The sequence below is a fragment of the Mustela nivalis genome (assembly GCF_964662115.1).
Source record: "Mustela nivalis genome assembly, chromosome: 9".
NCBI classification, from domain to species: domain Eukaryota; kingdom Metazoa; phylum Chordata; class Mammalia; order Carnivora; family Mustelidae; genus Mustela; species Mustela nivalis.
In genome coordinates, this window is record NC_139028.1 from 75,403,061 (window position 1) to 75,419,572 (window position 16,512).

General features: G+C 47.3%; 1 protein-coding gene across 1 annotated transcript in view; it reads left to right on the plus strand.

Annotated features, from left to right (window-relative positions):
• SPON1 (spondin 1) overlaps window positions 1-14,452 on the plus strand; it is a 256,476-nt gene extending 242,024 nt beyond the window's left edge. The window contains exons 9-16 of the mRNA XM_082683143.1: window positions 606-746; window positions 1,395-1,470; window positions 2,353-2,535; window positions 7,278-7,448; window positions 7,535-7,702; window positions 8,444-8,608; window positions 10,724-10,987; window positions 12,861-14,452. Of these exons, the coding sequence (XP_082539269.1) occupies window positions 606-746; window positions 1,395-1,470; window positions 2,353-2,535; window positions 7,278-7,448; window positions 7,535-7,702; window positions 8,444-8,608; window positions 10,724-10,987; window positions 12,861-13,024 (1,332 nt within the window). The 3' untranslated portion in view covers window positions 13,025-14,452. The remainder of the gene's footprint in view (window positions 1-605; window positions 747-1,394; window positions 1,471-2,352; window positions 2,536-7,277; window positions 7,449-7,534; window positions 7,703-8,443; window positions 8,609-10,723; window positions 10,988-12,860) is intronic.
• The last annotated feature ends 2,060 nt before the right edge of the window (window positions 14,453-16,512 follow it).

Genomic DNA, 16,512 nt, shown 5'->3' on the forward strand with positions numbered 1-16,512 from the left:
GTTAAAATTCTTCAGCTGTGGTCAGCATGCCAACTGCATGGACATGTGAAGCCCTTAGAAAACCAGTGACAGGACCATCTAGAAGGGACACTGATAAGCTATGGTTTGTGGGCCAAATCAGGATACCACCTGAGTCGGAAATTCAAACCCAGCCACCCCAATTACATGTTGTCGGGGGCTGCTTTCTCACTACAACAGCTGAGTGGAGTCGTGGTAGCCGACCCAGGAGGGCCCACAGAGTCTTGAAATGTTTACCATCTGATGCTCTATGGATTTGTTTGCTAATGCCTGGTCTAGTAGAAAGAGTTTTGGATTCAGGCCAGCCTGGGTCAACTGTCTCCTGGCTGGGATGACCTCTCTGAAACCTTTTCTTCATCAGGATGGAATCTTGTGTACCTGGGAGATCTGAAAGCACAGGTCACCGATTTCCTTGCACAGTGCATAGTGGGGATAGAATTGCATCAACAGCCATAGGGGTTACACCTGTTGTGAAATCTCCATCACAGCTTTTGTTCTGATCGTATTACAATCCAATTGCTTTTGTGGTTTTTAACTCCTTTGTTTCCCATACTCTGTTTCTGTGTTCCACCCCCCTTCCCCCACAGTCACCCAACAAGCCCACAATTCCCCAGGAGAAAATCCGGCCCCTGACCAGTCTGGACCATCCTCAGAGTCCTTTTTACGATCCAGAGGGTGGGTCCATCACTCAAGTGGCCAGAGTTGTCATCGAGAGAATCGCCCGGAAGGTAATGGCATAGAGCGCACCCTGGTACAGACCCTTCCCACCAGGAGTTTAAACAGACTGTATCCCTTTCTGCTCAAGAATCGTGGGGTCCCTTGCATATTCCAGACTTTAGAACTCCGGGACCTCCCAAGGGTTTTTTGTTTTTGTTTTGAAGATTTTATTTATTTATTTATTTAACAGACAGAGATCACAAGTAGGCAGAGAGAGGGGGGAGGAAGCAGGCTCCCTGTTGAGCAGAGAGCCCGATGTGTGGCTCAATCCCAGGACCCTGGGATCATGACCGGAGCCGAAGGCAGTGGCTTTAACCCACTGAACCACTCAGGCACCCCTCCCAAGGTTTCTAAGCATGTGAATTATTCACAAGGTATAAATGAGCAAAATAAACCTAAGGGTAAGGTCGTTCTCAACTCAATGATTCGATCCAGACAATTAGGTTTTATTGTGAGTTCCACAGTTAATTACTAATACCTGCCATGGGTCAGGAAGGGGGAAGCTGTGGCTTTCTTGCCATTTCTTTCAGTCCGATGCTAAAAGTTGACTCAGAACTCCACTGTGGCCTGGGATTTGTACATGGGGCAGGCATCCAATTTTAAGGCATCCCTCCTTCCCCGACACATGCCATTCTTTAATGTGAGCCCTTCTTTCGCAGGGGGAACAATGCAACATTGTACCTGATAATGTCGATGATATTGTAGCAGATTTGGCTCCAGAAGAGAAAGATGAAGGTATGTAGTCGTCCATCGTCCTTCGTAAACTGACAGTACCTTTTAGGAAAGCAGTTTTCTGAACAGGTGCTAAAAGCTACAAAAACATCTGGTCCTTTGACCTGTTAATCCCATCTTTGAGGACTTCTGCATGGAAGATCATCCAAAATAAGGCCAGGACTGGGCACAGGTAGAAGGGAGTTGGTGTAAGTGGGATATGGGAATATGTGTCCACAGGCATCTCGCCTTTGGAGGGGCGACATGGTATCTCCAGCGTTCTCGGCTTTGTCACACACCAGCCTGTGTGCCCGGCGTGGACGCACCCACTTCCCCAGTGAGGAAAGGGATCCTACCCTTGGGGGAGGGGCAGAGCTGAGGGTGGAGCCTGTTTCCTCATGGGATCTAGAGTCACACAACCAGGGCTCTTTCTGGGGCTTTGAACAAGAAGCTTCCATCCCACCACATTGTCCTCCCTGTAAAATGGGGATGATCACCGAAACTGCCTTGTTGAGAGTGGCTGTAAGAATCCAATGGGATGAAACATGGAAGGTTCTAGAATGCTGTTGGCATGTCGTACGTGGTCAAGGAATGCGGGCTGCCCTGAGGTGACCTCTGTTACAGGGTCATTGGGAAGAAGGGACTAGAAATGAAAAGCCCTTCACGTATTGAGGGGAAGGGACAGTAAGAGGTCTTCCCTGTTGCTTAGATATTATTGCAATGATTAAAATAGAATTCTTCAAGGCAAGTAGCAGCTTCTACCCCAACAGTGAGTACCCAGGTTTGCTAAGGCCAGTCAGGTGGCAGGGATCTCCTTACCCCGCATGAGCTTGTGTGGGGGAGAGGGCCAGCCCCGGTGTCCACAGGCTCCCAGGGGAAAACCTGTCATGTATTCATTCGTTCCAGATGACACCCCTGAAACCTGCATCTACTCCAACTGGTCCCCGTGGTCCGCCTGCAGCTCCTCCACCTGCGACAAAGGCAAGAGGATGCGGCAGCGCATGCTGAAGGCGCAGCTGGACCTCAGTGTCCCCTGCCCGGACACCCAGGACTTCCAGCCCTGCATGGGCCCTGGCTGCAGTGATGAAGGTAAGCGTGCAGTCCCAGGGGTGACAGTGGCGGCAGAGCCAGAGGAAGGGAGGGGCTACCTGCCTCTGCCGGCCCCTTGTACCTGATCAGTGTCCCTAGGAGGGCACCCGGAACCTGCCTGCCATGGCCAGGGAAGACCCCCCAGCTCCAACAATGTCTCGGGGGCTCTAAAAACCTCTGTGTCTTAGAACATCAGAAGAATTCTTGATATTATCCAACTCCCTCCCAGCATGGAATCAGTGACCTACCCATCACTAAAGAGCTAGCAAACATCGTATGACAAATCTAGAACTATGAAGCGCCGCCTGCTTCCCCTTCACTCCCGTGTCTTCTGAAGGAACCAAGAACAAGTTGGCCGCCGTTGAATCCATCACCCTGATTCTGTGTCATTCATGGACCTCCATATCTCCCTCCCACCTGAGTGAGAGCACCTACTTCTTTTGTCAGGACCACTGGGCTAATTGCAAGAATTCTGTCTGCTACTGCTCAAAAATCAGACCTGAGCTCGGAGCTCGCACCACTGCTGTGGTGATGGCTCAAGCTTCAGAATGGCACCGAGCTGAGGTCAGCCGCCTGTTTCCTAGGTCATGGCCCAGCTCCCCACCTGGACAGATCTAGTCTCTCACGGGACTTTGATCTTAACTGTCTCAGAGGTGCCTTGAGACAACAGGAAGGGAGGCAGAATTGGGGCTGGTTCATGGCAGGAAGAAAACCACTTCCAAGCCGAGGATAATTGAAGGAAGCTTCTCCCACCGCAGATCATTCACCCTCTGGCCCTTCCCGGGGATGGTCTTAAATACTCCCACAGTGGTCTCTTGCCGTTCCTGCCTTTGGTAAGGCCCTTCGGTGGGGAGCAAACCCTTCTATCTCCATGTATTCTGGGTATTAGTCTCTTAGCAGATTCAGGATTTGCAAATATGTTCTCTCCTTCTTTAGGTTATCTGTTCCCTCTTGACTGTCCCTTTGTACAAGTTTTGAATTTTCCTGAAATCTGGTTTGGCTCTTTCTTTGGTTGCCTGTGCCTTGAGTGTCCTGTCCAAGAAATTGTTGCTAAACTTAATGTCATGAAGGTTTTTCCCTGTGTTTTCTCCTAATAGCTTTTTGGTATTAGTTCTGTTTAGGTCTTTGGTCCATTTCAAGGTAATTTTTGACTATGATTTTAGGTAAGAGTCTAACCTCATTCTTAAATCAGTGGAGACCCAAATTTCCCAGTACCCTCTGTTGAAGAGACTGTCCTTTCTCCGCTGAATGGTCTTGGCACCCTTGTCAAATCATTTGACCATTGACAAGAGACTTTGTTTCTAGCCTTGCTCTCTATTCTAGTCCATTGGCCTGTATGTCTGTTCTTACACCAACACCACCGGGTTTTGATTTCTATAGCTTTGTAGTAAGTTTTGAAATCAGGAGGAATGGAGCTTTTTCAGAGCAAGGTATACCTGTTAGTATGTACTCAGGTAGATGAGGACCATATTCTGCCTTCCTGGGGTAACATCTTTCTTACCAGGTTCTGGAAAGCCTGAACTGTGGCTTGTAGAGCCCTGTTCCCTTAACCATTATTACACTGGAACATAATGTTCTCATTGGTAGTGTGTGCTGCGTTTCGTTATCCTTGTCTCTGGGTCTAATGTGTGGTTCCAATGGGGATTTCTTGACTACACACACCACTGGCACTATCCGTAGGTTAAATAACCATGCCTAGGCATCACCCAGGTGCAAGTGACAGTCATGGACATGGGCAGGCTGGACTCACACTCAATCATTTCTAGCTTCTCCTACTACCATGTACAGGCACTTTCTATACAGAGGTGTTTGCGAAAGCTTTCCCGTCACCTTAAGTGCTGATACCCTTTACCCAACAAAAGTATACTCAGATGTGTCCTTTTGTGTGAAATCTTCCCCCATACTCCAAGAAGGAGTGCGTTTTCCCCCCTCTCTGCTCAATTCCCTGGGCTTACCTTTGTTGTCCTGCTTTCCATACCTGGAATTATTGTGCCCATCTCTTTCTAAAATGGAACACGATCCAGCTCTTATACATCTTTTTAACTTAAGAGCATACCATGAAGTATCCAGAGCATTCAGTAAATCTTTATTGACAGGAATAAATGGACAGATGAAAGACTTCATTGCTTTTTTTTTTTTTTTTTTTTTTAAAGAACTAAGCAGGCAGACACACATGCACATCCACCCGCTCACCTGTTTCTACCAGGAGTGGCACCCCCACCACTACTTGGAAACAGGACTACCAAGCCATGCTGAGAGCTTTGATGATCTTTTCCACCAACCTCCAGAGTGTCTACTATATGATCAAGGCCTTTGCTAACACCTAGTGATGGGAGCAAAGCCATATATGCCCAAGATATCAACACAGCAGACTGGTTATGTCCCCTTCTCTAACACACATAGACAAGCCCTCCCCCCCCCACACACCATTTATTCCCCCATTATAATCAGCCTCTGTAGAGGCAGTGTGTGGTCTGGGGTCACTGAGTATAATCAACTGTTTGGGTATAAATCCATCCCGTGTCCATTCTCAGGTCCCTGTGTCCAAAGGCCAGTCATAATCTTCACCCTCAGTAACCAAATTCTTATTAATTTTTCTAGACTGGGAACTGGCAGCTTTAGACAACAACTAAAAAAAAAAAATCTCTGATTCCTTGGAGCAAAAGAGCTTACCCTGTATCTCAGAATATATATTAATATCTTTCCAGCACTGTCCTGTAGAAGTTTCTGTGATGGGCAAGTTCTGGATCTATACTGGCCAAAATAGTAGCCACTCATCACACATGGCTACTGTGTACTTAAAATGTAGTTTGTGACAGAGGAAGTGAATTTTTCATTTTATTTAATGGTCTTAGATGTAGGATAATCCTAGACCATGCAGCCATGTAACTTTAGATTATGACTTATCTTAAATTTTACTTTATGTACAATAAAACATTCCTTTCCCCATCCAGGCAGCTTTCAGATTTCCGCGAATCCTAAGTGTCCCTATGTACCTGGAAGGCATGCCTTCTTGGAGAACAACTGATTTCAAGATGTATACCTTTTCAGTTCCTGTCCATCCTCAACTGCCTGACTTCCCTTGAGTAGTTATCCCGTTTCATTTTTTTAGGTTTAATTCCAGGATATTTAACACACAGTGTTACATTAGTTTCAGGTGTACAAGACAGTGATTCAGTAATTCTGTACGTTACACAGTGTTCATTGTGATAACTGTACTCTTAGTCCCCTTCACCTATTTCACCTGTCCCTGTCCCCTTCCCCTCTGGTGACTGTCAGTTTCTCCATAGTTAAGAAACAAACCAAATAAGACTTCTTTTTTCCTTTATTTTTGTTTCTGAAATTCCACATTAAGGGAAATCCTCTGGGATTTGTCTGACTTATTTTGTCTGGCATTCTCCTCCCCACTTCCATCCATGTTGCTGCAACTGGCAAGGTTCCATTCTTATGGCTGAAAAATATTCCATTAAATACATATCCCATATCTTCTTCATCCATTCACCAAGTGATGGACACGTGAGTTGCTTCCAGAATTTGGCTACTGTAAACACTACAATTCATATAGGAGTGCACATATCCTTTCAAATTAAGTGTTTTTTTCTAATTTGGGTAAATACCCAGTAGTGTGATTACTGGATCATACGATTGTTTTTTTTTTTTTTTTTAATTTATTTGACAGAGAGAGAGATCACAATCAGGCAGAGCAGCAGGCAGAGAGAGAGGGGGAAGCAGGCTCTCTGCTGAGCAGAAAGCCCGATGCGGGGCTCGATCCCAGGACCCTGAGATCATGACCTGAGCCAAAGGCAGAGGCTTAACCTGCTGAGCCACCCAGATGCCCCATGATTGTCCTTTTTCAGGAGCCTCTATACTGTCTTCCACAGTAGCTACACCAGTTTGCAATCCCACCGACAGTCCATGAGGCTTCCCTGTTCCTCCACATCCTTGCCAACACTTGCTGCTTATATTTTTTATTTTAGCCATTCTGACAGGTGTGAGATTAATAGCTCATTGTAGTTGTGATTTGCATTTCCCTGATGAGTGATGTCGGGCATCTCTTCATGTGTCTGTTGGCTATCTGTTGCTCATCTTTGGAGACATGTCTGTTCATGTCTTCTGCCCATTTGCTAACTGGATTATTTGGGGGGTGTTGAGTTTTTTAAGTTATTTATATATTTTGGATAGTAACCTTTTATCAGAGAGGTCATTTGCAAATATTTTCTCCCATTCTATAAACTGCCTTTTTATTTTGTTGTTTCCTTTGCTGTGCAGAAGTTTCTATTTTGATGTAATCCCAATAGTTTACTTTTGCTTTTAATTCTTGCCTCAGGAGACCTATCAAGAAAAATGTTGCTATAGCGATTATCAGGAACTACTGCCTGTGCTCCCTTCTAGGATTTTGTGCTCTCAGGTCTCACATTTAGGTCCCTTATGCATTCTGAGTTTGTGCATGGTGTAAGGTAAGTGTTCAATGCCCTTGTTTTGCATGTAGCTGTCCAACTTTCCCAACACCATTTATTGAAGACACTGTGTATTTCCCCTTAAGACCATGTACTAGCGCAAAAATAGACCTATAGATTAGCGGAACAGGACAGAAATTCAAAAACAAACCCATGATTATATGGTGAATTAGTCTTGGACAGAAGAGGCAAGAACAGGCGACGGGAAAGCTGGCCAGTTGCTTCCGGCTCCCTGTCCCGGGGAGCTGGGCGCACAGGCCCGTAGCGTCCGCTCGTGTGTTGCAGACGGCTCCACCTGCACCATGTCCGAGTGGATCACCTGGTCACCCTGCAGCATCTCCTGTGGCATGGGCATGCGGTCCCGGGAGAGGTATGTGAAGCAGTTCCCTGAGGATGGCTCTGTGTGCACGCTGCCCACTGAGGAGACGGAGAAGTGCACAGTCAACGAGGAATGCTGTGAGTAGGGTCGCCTAGGGAGTGCGGGGAGGGGGAGGGCGGTGGCCCAGGCCGCAGACACCACGGCAACAGGGCTGGCCTCCCAGCTCCCAGCAGCTGCCTGATGACCGAGTGGGGCGAGTGGGATGAGTGCAGCGCCACCTGCGGGATGGGAATGAAGAAGCGGCACCGCATGGTCAAGATGAGCCCGGCGGACGGCTCCATGTGCAAGGCTGAGACATCCCAGGCGGAGAAGTGCATGATGCCCGAATGTCGTGAGTGGGTGTGGGGCTGGGAGTGGTGTGGAGGATCCCAGCACCCTTACTACCTCCCCAGCAGCAAGACTGGAGGCTGGGTGGGTGCTGGGAGAAAACAGGGTCCTCTGTCCGTCAAGCGGACCCAAAGAGAGGGGCCTCCCTTGAGGAACACTGGGAGCAATGCTGAGATGGCAAACTGGTGGCCTCTGGCAAGCATCCACCTGCAGCTGTGTTGTATAGGACCCCAGAGTACCTTGGTTGTGCGGGAGGAGTGGAATAAGAACTTTCAGGCGGGACATTCAGTCCACAGGTCATAGGTCCCCCCACTCTTGTTCTGCATTGGCCTTGCCTGGCCTCATAAACCATTACAACCCCAGCTTTATGCAAAAATATGCACAGGCCCACACATCCGTACACAAGCATACATAGGCACACAAGCATCCAGACATTCAAAGATTTTAGCAAGTATCCAAAACTTTATTGCATGGTTCTTAAGGATTGGGTGGTATTTCAGGCGAGGACTTGGGTATTCATATTATGGAGTTACTTCTGCTGTCCTGACCCCCAGGGGAGATGCAGGAGTGACAAGATTCTGCTGAGCCAATTCCTGCTGAGTGGGGTCCCTTGGGGCATCTGAAACCATCAGTCCCTTTCACTAGACTCCAGGGGCCAAAGTGGGGGACTGGGGATGGGGGGACAAGGAGAGCAGAGAAGGTAAAAGGAGCCTGTTCTCAGGGGCAAACCTGGCTCTTGGCCTAGATACCATCCCCTGCTTGCTGTCCCCGTGGTCTGAGTGGAGTGACTGCAGCGTGACCTGCGGGAAGGGCATGCGGACCCGCCAGCGGATGCTCAAGTCTCTGGCCGAACTCGGGGACTGCAATGAGGAGCTGGAGCAGGTGGAAAAGTGCATGTTGCCTGAATGCCGTAAGTCCTGGGGCTCCTGGTGCCCCCACCCCACCCCGCTTTCCTGTTACCCAGCGCTGGGTGGGGGTCGTCCTGCCAGGTCCTATAGTACAGCTGTCTGCTGGGGAGAAAGAGCATGGGCTTTGGGTCTCTGTTAGCAAAGCTGTTGAACTCTCAGTCTCCTCAGCAGCAAGAGGGGATCCCACTACCGGCTATAAAACACCCAAACTACACGCTGAACACCTAGCACAGGCTCAAGATGCCTTATCACATAGGGCCTGTCTCCCCACCCGCCCCACCCCAAAACCCTAAGAACTATCTGATCCATGAGTTTTCCATGTTTTTTACTTCTCTTCCTTCTCCCTGGGACCATTTACCCATGACCAGAGGGTGGACATTAAATCAGTGACTCCTATACATTTGCAGCCTTGCCAAGACAAGCCATGAAAGACTCGATGCCTGACCCCAACTCCCCCACCCCCTACCCTTGTGATGAGCTATATTTCGCAGGTACTAACCTCCAAGGAGAGAGAGCCCATTTCTCTTTTAGGAGGTAGAAAGTCAAACACACTTGCTAAGATCTGTTTTCTGGCTTCCTCTGAAACACATTTGGTTTTTCTTGCTCTGTCTTCCTTGTTACTACTCAGGTTGCCTGCCTGGGTTCAAGTCCGAGCTTTGTCCCTTTACAGGTTGTACAACCTTCAGCGGATGACTTAGCATCCCTGTTCCTCATATGTAAAACAGCGGGACACACTTCCTAGGTTGCTCTGTGAATTAAACCACATAACTGCCACAACGTGTCAAGCACTAGATTTGACAAGCATAGGCCTCATGTTCCACATTACAGGTCCTGTGCTGTTCCAGCCAGACTCGGTCATGGGTGGAGAACACCCAAGACCATTAAACTAACTGAGATTTTAACTGTGGCTTTTAACAACTAAGAATGACCTGTATTCAACCCAGCTCACCAGAGCTGGGGTTCCCGAACTCCTGACCAAGATAGCTGCCCCTGGGGCGCCTGGGTGGCTCAGTGGGTTAAGCCGCTGCCTTCGGCTCAGGTCATGATCCCAGGGTCCTGGGATCGAGTCCCACATCGGGCTCTCTGCTCAGCAGGGAGCCTGCTTCCTCCTCTCTCTCTCTCTCTCTCTGCCTGCCTCTCTGCCTGCTTGTGGTCTCTCTCTGTCAAATGAATAAATAAAATCTTTAAAAAAAAAAAAAAAAAGATAGCTGCCCCTGTAACCATGTAGTCACAGGGTTCACTGAATGGAGAAGAAAGATGAACATTTACTGTGCCCCAGAAACCGGGCTGGAAGTATTACTTCACCTAATCCTCACAACCTAATAGGGAAAATACCATTATCCACACTTTACAGGTAAGAAAGCTGCCTGAGCTCCCAGGGATAAAGGCCCAAAACTACTGACCAAAATGAGTTCTTCCTAGATCCAGCCTGGAGCTCTCCTCTGCAAAGCCAGTGAGAAGTCCAGAATTCTAGGCCTCCTCTCTGTGAGAATCCAACTGTTGGGTTTTCCCCCCTACATCTGTGAGATCCTGACTTAGTAAATTTGCTAGAGCCTGTAACCCTGATAAACCATAAGACACCACTTGTTCTCACTCCTCTTCTGTACTGAATTCCCCAATTCTGGCTCCTATGTTTTTTGCACAAATGATGTCTAACAAGACAAGCTATACGGTCCTACAGCAAAAGTCACGATGGCCTTGGTTTCTGGTCCTTCAGGGTCTAGCTGTGCAAGACCACACCAGTGAGCTGTGCCTTCCCTGAGAAAATCCAAGTCCCTGGGACCGTGAGAGGCCATTCTATGCCACTAGAGGCTAATTTGACAATATTCCAGATATAGGGCAGGGCAAGAGGCTCTGAACATATCTGCCAGGTTCCCCCCAAAGCATTTTGTCCTGTCGGCACAGCATGTTGATTAAGGCCTGGGCACCAAGCCTGCCTCTGCTGCTTACCAACCTCACAGGCTGGAGGAAGTCAGTCCACTTCTAGGAGTCTGTTTTATCAGCACCTTCTTTGCATTTCTCACAGGCTTGGATTGAGATGTTCAAAGTAAGGTGTTAAGTGGCCTTGTGTTTTAGGAGGGAGTGAGCTACACTCATGCCCCTCTGTGTCTTGCCAGCCATCGACTGCGAGCTCACCGAGTGGTCCCAATGGTCAGAATGTAACAAGTCCTGTGGGAAAGGCCACATGATTCGAACCCGCATGATCCACATGGAGCCTCAGTTTGGAGGTGCACCCTGCCCAGAGACTGTACAGCGAAAAAAGTGCCGCGTCCGGAAATGCCTGAAAAATCCTTCCATCCAGAAGCTGCGCTGGAGGGAGGCCCGAGAGAGCCGGAGGAGTGAGCAGCTGCGGGAGGAGTCGGAGGGCGAGCCGTTCCCAGGTATTGCTCCTGAACGGGAGGGCTCTGTCGAAACAGGGGAAATGCGAGTGGGTCTTGAAAAACTGACAGGGGCTTGCATCCCAGGCAGCAGGAAGAGTACTTGCAAAGGCAGAGAAGTGCCGAAGAGCATAAGACAGTCGATGAAACAGAGGCAGTGGAGCACAGCCCAAGGGAAGAGGCAGGAAAACAGGCTGGGGGGGATAGGGAAGGGAGGGACCAGATCATAAAAAGTCCAGTGGCCTGCTGAGGATTTAAGACTTGATTCTGCAGGCAGTTTTATGCAAGAGGGACTTTAACAGACCTGTGTTGAGTGGTCTGGACATGGCAAACACAGGCACAAAGGCTAGTTCTATTTGTAGCTCAGGAAAATGTGTCCCCTACCCCAGCATTTGAAAAAAAGAAAAAGAAAAAGAAGCCAGCCTGGGGCTTCACTGTTGAATAAGCTGGTCCACAGGCAAGGACTGCAGTATCATTAGCAATCAGATGAGATACTGAGTTGGAAAGACTCATGGTTCAGTCCTGGGTATAGACAACTGATGGTGTTTAGATTCCCTGGAGTGGGTGAGGAAGGTACCATGTAAAGTTAAAGGTTAATGGGTATGGAGTTTCTATTTCAAAAGGCACAGCTCAAGTTAACCCTTTTTCTCCTCTTTAAGACATTTTACCTCCAGCTAAGACAAAGAGAAAAATGCAGATCATGAAACGCTCCCTGATAGTTCCCTTCCTTTCTGTTAAGGAGCCGTGCACGTATGTGAGTGGTGTCTGTTGGATAGTATAGTCAGTCAGTCACTCAACAGACGTTCATTAAGCCCAACTATGTGCCAAGCAGGCGCTGTGCCATGGTCTTCTCCATGAAACTTAGCACAATATTGGATGGATAATGATAACCGTGCTTGGTTATACAAGAGTAACATAGAGGGCCATGGAAACATTTTTTCCAAAAGATCTAACCTAACCTCTGGGAGTCAGGGAAGAGGGTTTTTGTTTTAGAGAGAGAGAAAGAGCACACGCAAGAGCAAGCGGGAAGGTGGGGGTGCAGCACAGAGAGCGGCTCAAGCCAAAGCCCTATGAGCCCAGAGCCCAATACAGGACTCCGTCTCATGACCCTGAGATCATGACCTAGGCTGAAATGAAGAGTCAGACACTTAACTGACCAGGTGCCCCAGGGAAGTTTTCTTTAAGGCAGCCATATTTACCTGTGTAGAGGCACTAAGAAATTATACCTGAGTTTATAGGAGGCCAAGTACATGGGGAGCAAAGCATTAGGAGAAAGTGGTTAATTGCAGCCACAAGCCACCCCAAAATAATCACTACTGTGATTCTTGGGCCAGGGACTTGGGGTGGCTCAGCCAGACGATCTTCTGAGGTCTTGGTGAGACCCATGAAGCTCCAGTCAGCTGGAGGCTCAACAGAGCTGGAAGGTGTAGACCGGCCTCCCCTGCACTTCTGGCGCCTCCACAGGGCTGGCTGGAGCCTCTCCATATGGCCTCTCCAGTAGTTTAGCCAGCTCGCTTACATGGTGGCAGAAGTGTTCCCAGCAGCTTTTTTCCAAGCCCTGTTTGCTCCTGTCCCATTGGCCAAAACAAATCCTATAGCCCAGCCTAGATTCTGGAAGTGGAGATGCGGACTCCTGCCCTTGACGAAATGTTACAAAGCAGGATCGGTCATTTCTGGCTGGCTGTCAGAGGGGCAGAAGTTCCCTAATAAGGATTCGAGCCATTGTTGAACTCAACCTATCATTTCATTCAAGAGCAGGGAAGCCTAGACCCTTCACCCTGACAGCTGTGTACTGGAGTTCAGCATTTGGGCGGGGGGCGGGGGGGGGGGGGCTCCAGATGTCTGCTGCCCTAACTGGGCTTTCCCGTGCTTCCAGGCTGCAGGATGCGCCCGTGGACAGCCTGGTCGGAATGCACTAAACTGTGTGGCGGCGGCATCCAGGAACGCTACATGACTGTCAAGAAGAGGTTCAAAAGCTCCCAGTTTAGCAGCTGCAAGGACAAGAAGGAGATCAGAGCGTGCAATGTGCACCCTTGTTAGCAAGGGTGTCAGTGGTCCAGGGCCGCACCCTGGATTCGTACAGTCACCAATGGCTGGAGTGTCTGTCTGCTTGTTGTTTAAGGCAATTTAAATTGTATCTGCTAGTGTTCATTTCTGCAGTCTGGTTCGCCCAGTAGTCTTGTGGAGGCCGGGGCCATCCTTTCTGTCCACAGCTTGGTAGGCACAGGCTGCGTGGGGCACCCTCCTCCCCAACTGGCCCTTCTCCATCACAGAAGTGAGAAGTGCCAGCCCCCCTGTCCTAGACGGAAATGTGTCCCACCTGGGGGGCACACAGAAGCCTGGCCTCCTCCACAGGGAGGCAGCTGGGGCTGGAAGGGACTCCCAGATCTCAGTCTCGGGGTACAGCAGGGAGGAAGCTGTCCTGCTGAGACGGAGAGCACAAATGCCTCTCCTCCTTTCCTTCAGCCTGCTTGCTCATGTAGGAACCTCTTGTCTGCCCGTGTCCTTTCATTTAGTGGAACTTTAAGTCCTTTGCTGAGTCTCCTCGTGGGGAAAACAGCTGGTAGACATGAAGAGCACTGATAGAGGGTGGCTTTTCTTCCAGAAATTCTGAAGTTCTGAATACATTTATCTCCCCTTCTAATGTTGGCTCCTGATATCCCCGAGAAAGGAGAATGACGGCTGCTTTACTGGAATGTAAGCTCGCCAGTTATTACACTTGAAGTAAAAGGTACTAAGTCTAGAAAGGATTTTTCCCTAGCTTTCTTCTTCTGTGTGTCACAATTCTCCGGAGAAGCCAAGCCAGCCTTCTAAACCTTCTGACCTCATCCTTTAAAACAAGGCAGCAAAACTGGCCTCCCTAGCAGTCCCCAGCCTGAGCTTTTAATATCTTCGGACACACACCTGGCCTTTTTTTTAGTTAACAGTGTCTGCCCCCATCCCACCAAGCCACTGTTTGAACAGAAATACTATCTATACTTTGAAGAGTTTGTTTTAAGCCTAAAGTTTTAGATGTAGAAAGAAAAAGTATTTCAGAGACCAAGCAAGACAGAAATCGAGGGAGAAAGGAAGAGTACAGAATTGGGCTGGGTAGGAAAATCTGGGGAAAGCCAAACTTTACCTGGGCTTTCCACACCAGGGCTCTGGTCCTCCAAGGCCATGGTTTTCCCCTTCTGAGCACGCATAAGCATCAAATTCAGGGATTCTCACTATCAACAACTCGTGTAAGAAGACATTTTTACTGAGCTGAGTACAGCAGCCGTTTTTACTCATTCGTTTATTGTTAAAACTTTCATTTCTGTTGCAGGTTTATCATTACGCTTAGTTCAAATATGTACCATGGATGAGATGCATTCAGTGTCTCGAGTACAGTTCTTTAAGAATTTGCATTAAACACATCAGGATATTTCCAAACACCACATATATATGATATAGCCCTGAATCTTCAATAAAAAACTCATTTGGGTCTGTCTTCGTGTTTTTAAACTATTAAGTGTTCAGAAGGTTGGGCCTGTGCTCGCTTCCAATCGTACTAAAATTGGAACGATACAGAAGGTTGGGCCTTTTTCAGTTAGCCCACTGATTCATATTCAGCATGATTTTTGCTCCTTCGTTGGAGAGGGACCATTATTACCACATCCCAGAGTCTTCTGGAACTTCTGAGTTGTTTCCAGTATTAATTTCGTAATCTTTAAATGAATTATCTTGCCCCACAAAGGAGCATAATATAAAGAAATAAGAGGTTTAATTTGGACAGAAAGTCTCGATACAGAATCTGCTCACTTGTGCAACATTATGCCTGGCATACTTATTTTTAACTCACAAAAATCAAAGTTCCACATATCAGTGATTACTATGTAAGTCTAAGGACAAGCCACCCTAGTGTCTAGTGTTCTTATCAGGTCTCTCTAGGATACATTTTAAATCCTAATTGTGGAGACTTAAAACCAGGTTACTGTTTAATGGCTGATAATGGGTAACCTGTTTCTTGTTACGTAAGTGTTATTTCTTTTGCAAGGGGAAATTTATAAGAAGCATCCAATCTCTTTCTTACCAAAGTCTTGGGTTAGGTAGTTTATAGTTTTCCTGGCTAACCAATCCTTTTGGAAATAAAGACTTTTTTTTTACTACAACAATGAAATGTTACAAGAGATAAAAAACTGCTCATAAGACACCCAGTGAGAACCGCCACATAAAGGGGAGCTACAGTTGTTGTATATATCATCAATGACAAACCAGCTGTAACCCAATTTACATTCACATTTTAAAAAGACAGTAAGTTTAGAGATCTATTCCCCAAGCAGACAATGGGTCACTCACCTGCCACCTTCCTTGCCACTGCATTAATTGAAGGAAATCTGTTGTAACAAAAGAGAATAAAGCCTGGGCTTCTTCAGACCCAGAACTGAAAAAAAATTAAAGATATCGTGCTATGCTTACAATTTAAACTTTGTGTATTAAACATGTCTTAGGCATACTCAGAAGTCTGTATACTTCTTACATATGCTCACAAGACTACAATTCTCCAGAAACTTAGTCCAGGCCAAATCTGTGGCTAAAATGTCAATACACAATAATTCTCTATATCAAATGATCTCTGTGACCTAACAACAGCCCACATGTTTCAGGCAAGAGATTAAAGGAGCTAAATATTACAGTGTACCAGGACAGTAGGTCCCTTTCCCCCCCACCCCGAGTTAAATACACCCTTAAGAAATGGATACTACTGTCCAAGTAAGAGTAAACATACATGTTTAATCCCTAATTACAACACAGACTCAAGGAAGACACATTCATCCCACTCTTTGGTTATTTGGTGCTATTAATTTTAACACTACAGTGATTGATGTCATTCTTCATATCGCCCAAAGTAGGGAGAAAGAGTGAAATAAATTAGTCTCTTTTGAAAAGGAGATGCTGTAAAACTATAAATAGCAACTGAATGCTAATGAGCATGAAGATAATTCTTCAATTTGAATCCTCTGAAATCTGTGAGCAAAAGATCTGTACAAAAACGTCAGATTTAGATAACAGCATCCCTGCGGGTTTGGAAAGTTTTATACACTCAATGGGGAAGAGAGGCAAGAAGTCCTGCCATGGCTGAGCACAGGGAACCCACATTCAAACCACTGCTGTGGTCCTGACGAGCCATGAGAGCGGAAGCCAGGTAATTCCCGTTTTCTGGCTCGGGCTCTGACACAGACTGGCTCATACTAGAGGACTTCTCCACCTCATCTCCCCGGTTAAGCCAGTTCTCATCCTGAGAACGAGTCGTGACAGCATGCCGATGGAAGAGTCCCTGGATGCCAGTTTCACCCCACCAGCCCCCCACTTCTCAGAAACCAGTAAATGCCCACTTTGTGTTGAAGCTGGCCTGACTTGCATCTGTCACCTCTAACTGAAAATGTCCTGACAAAGTATACATGCAATACTTTCAACCCGGCTCCCATCAGACCAAAATGCAATTTCAGATTTTTCATTTAACATTTACAATGTTGAACATAAGATAGCATTCATTAACATTTTCT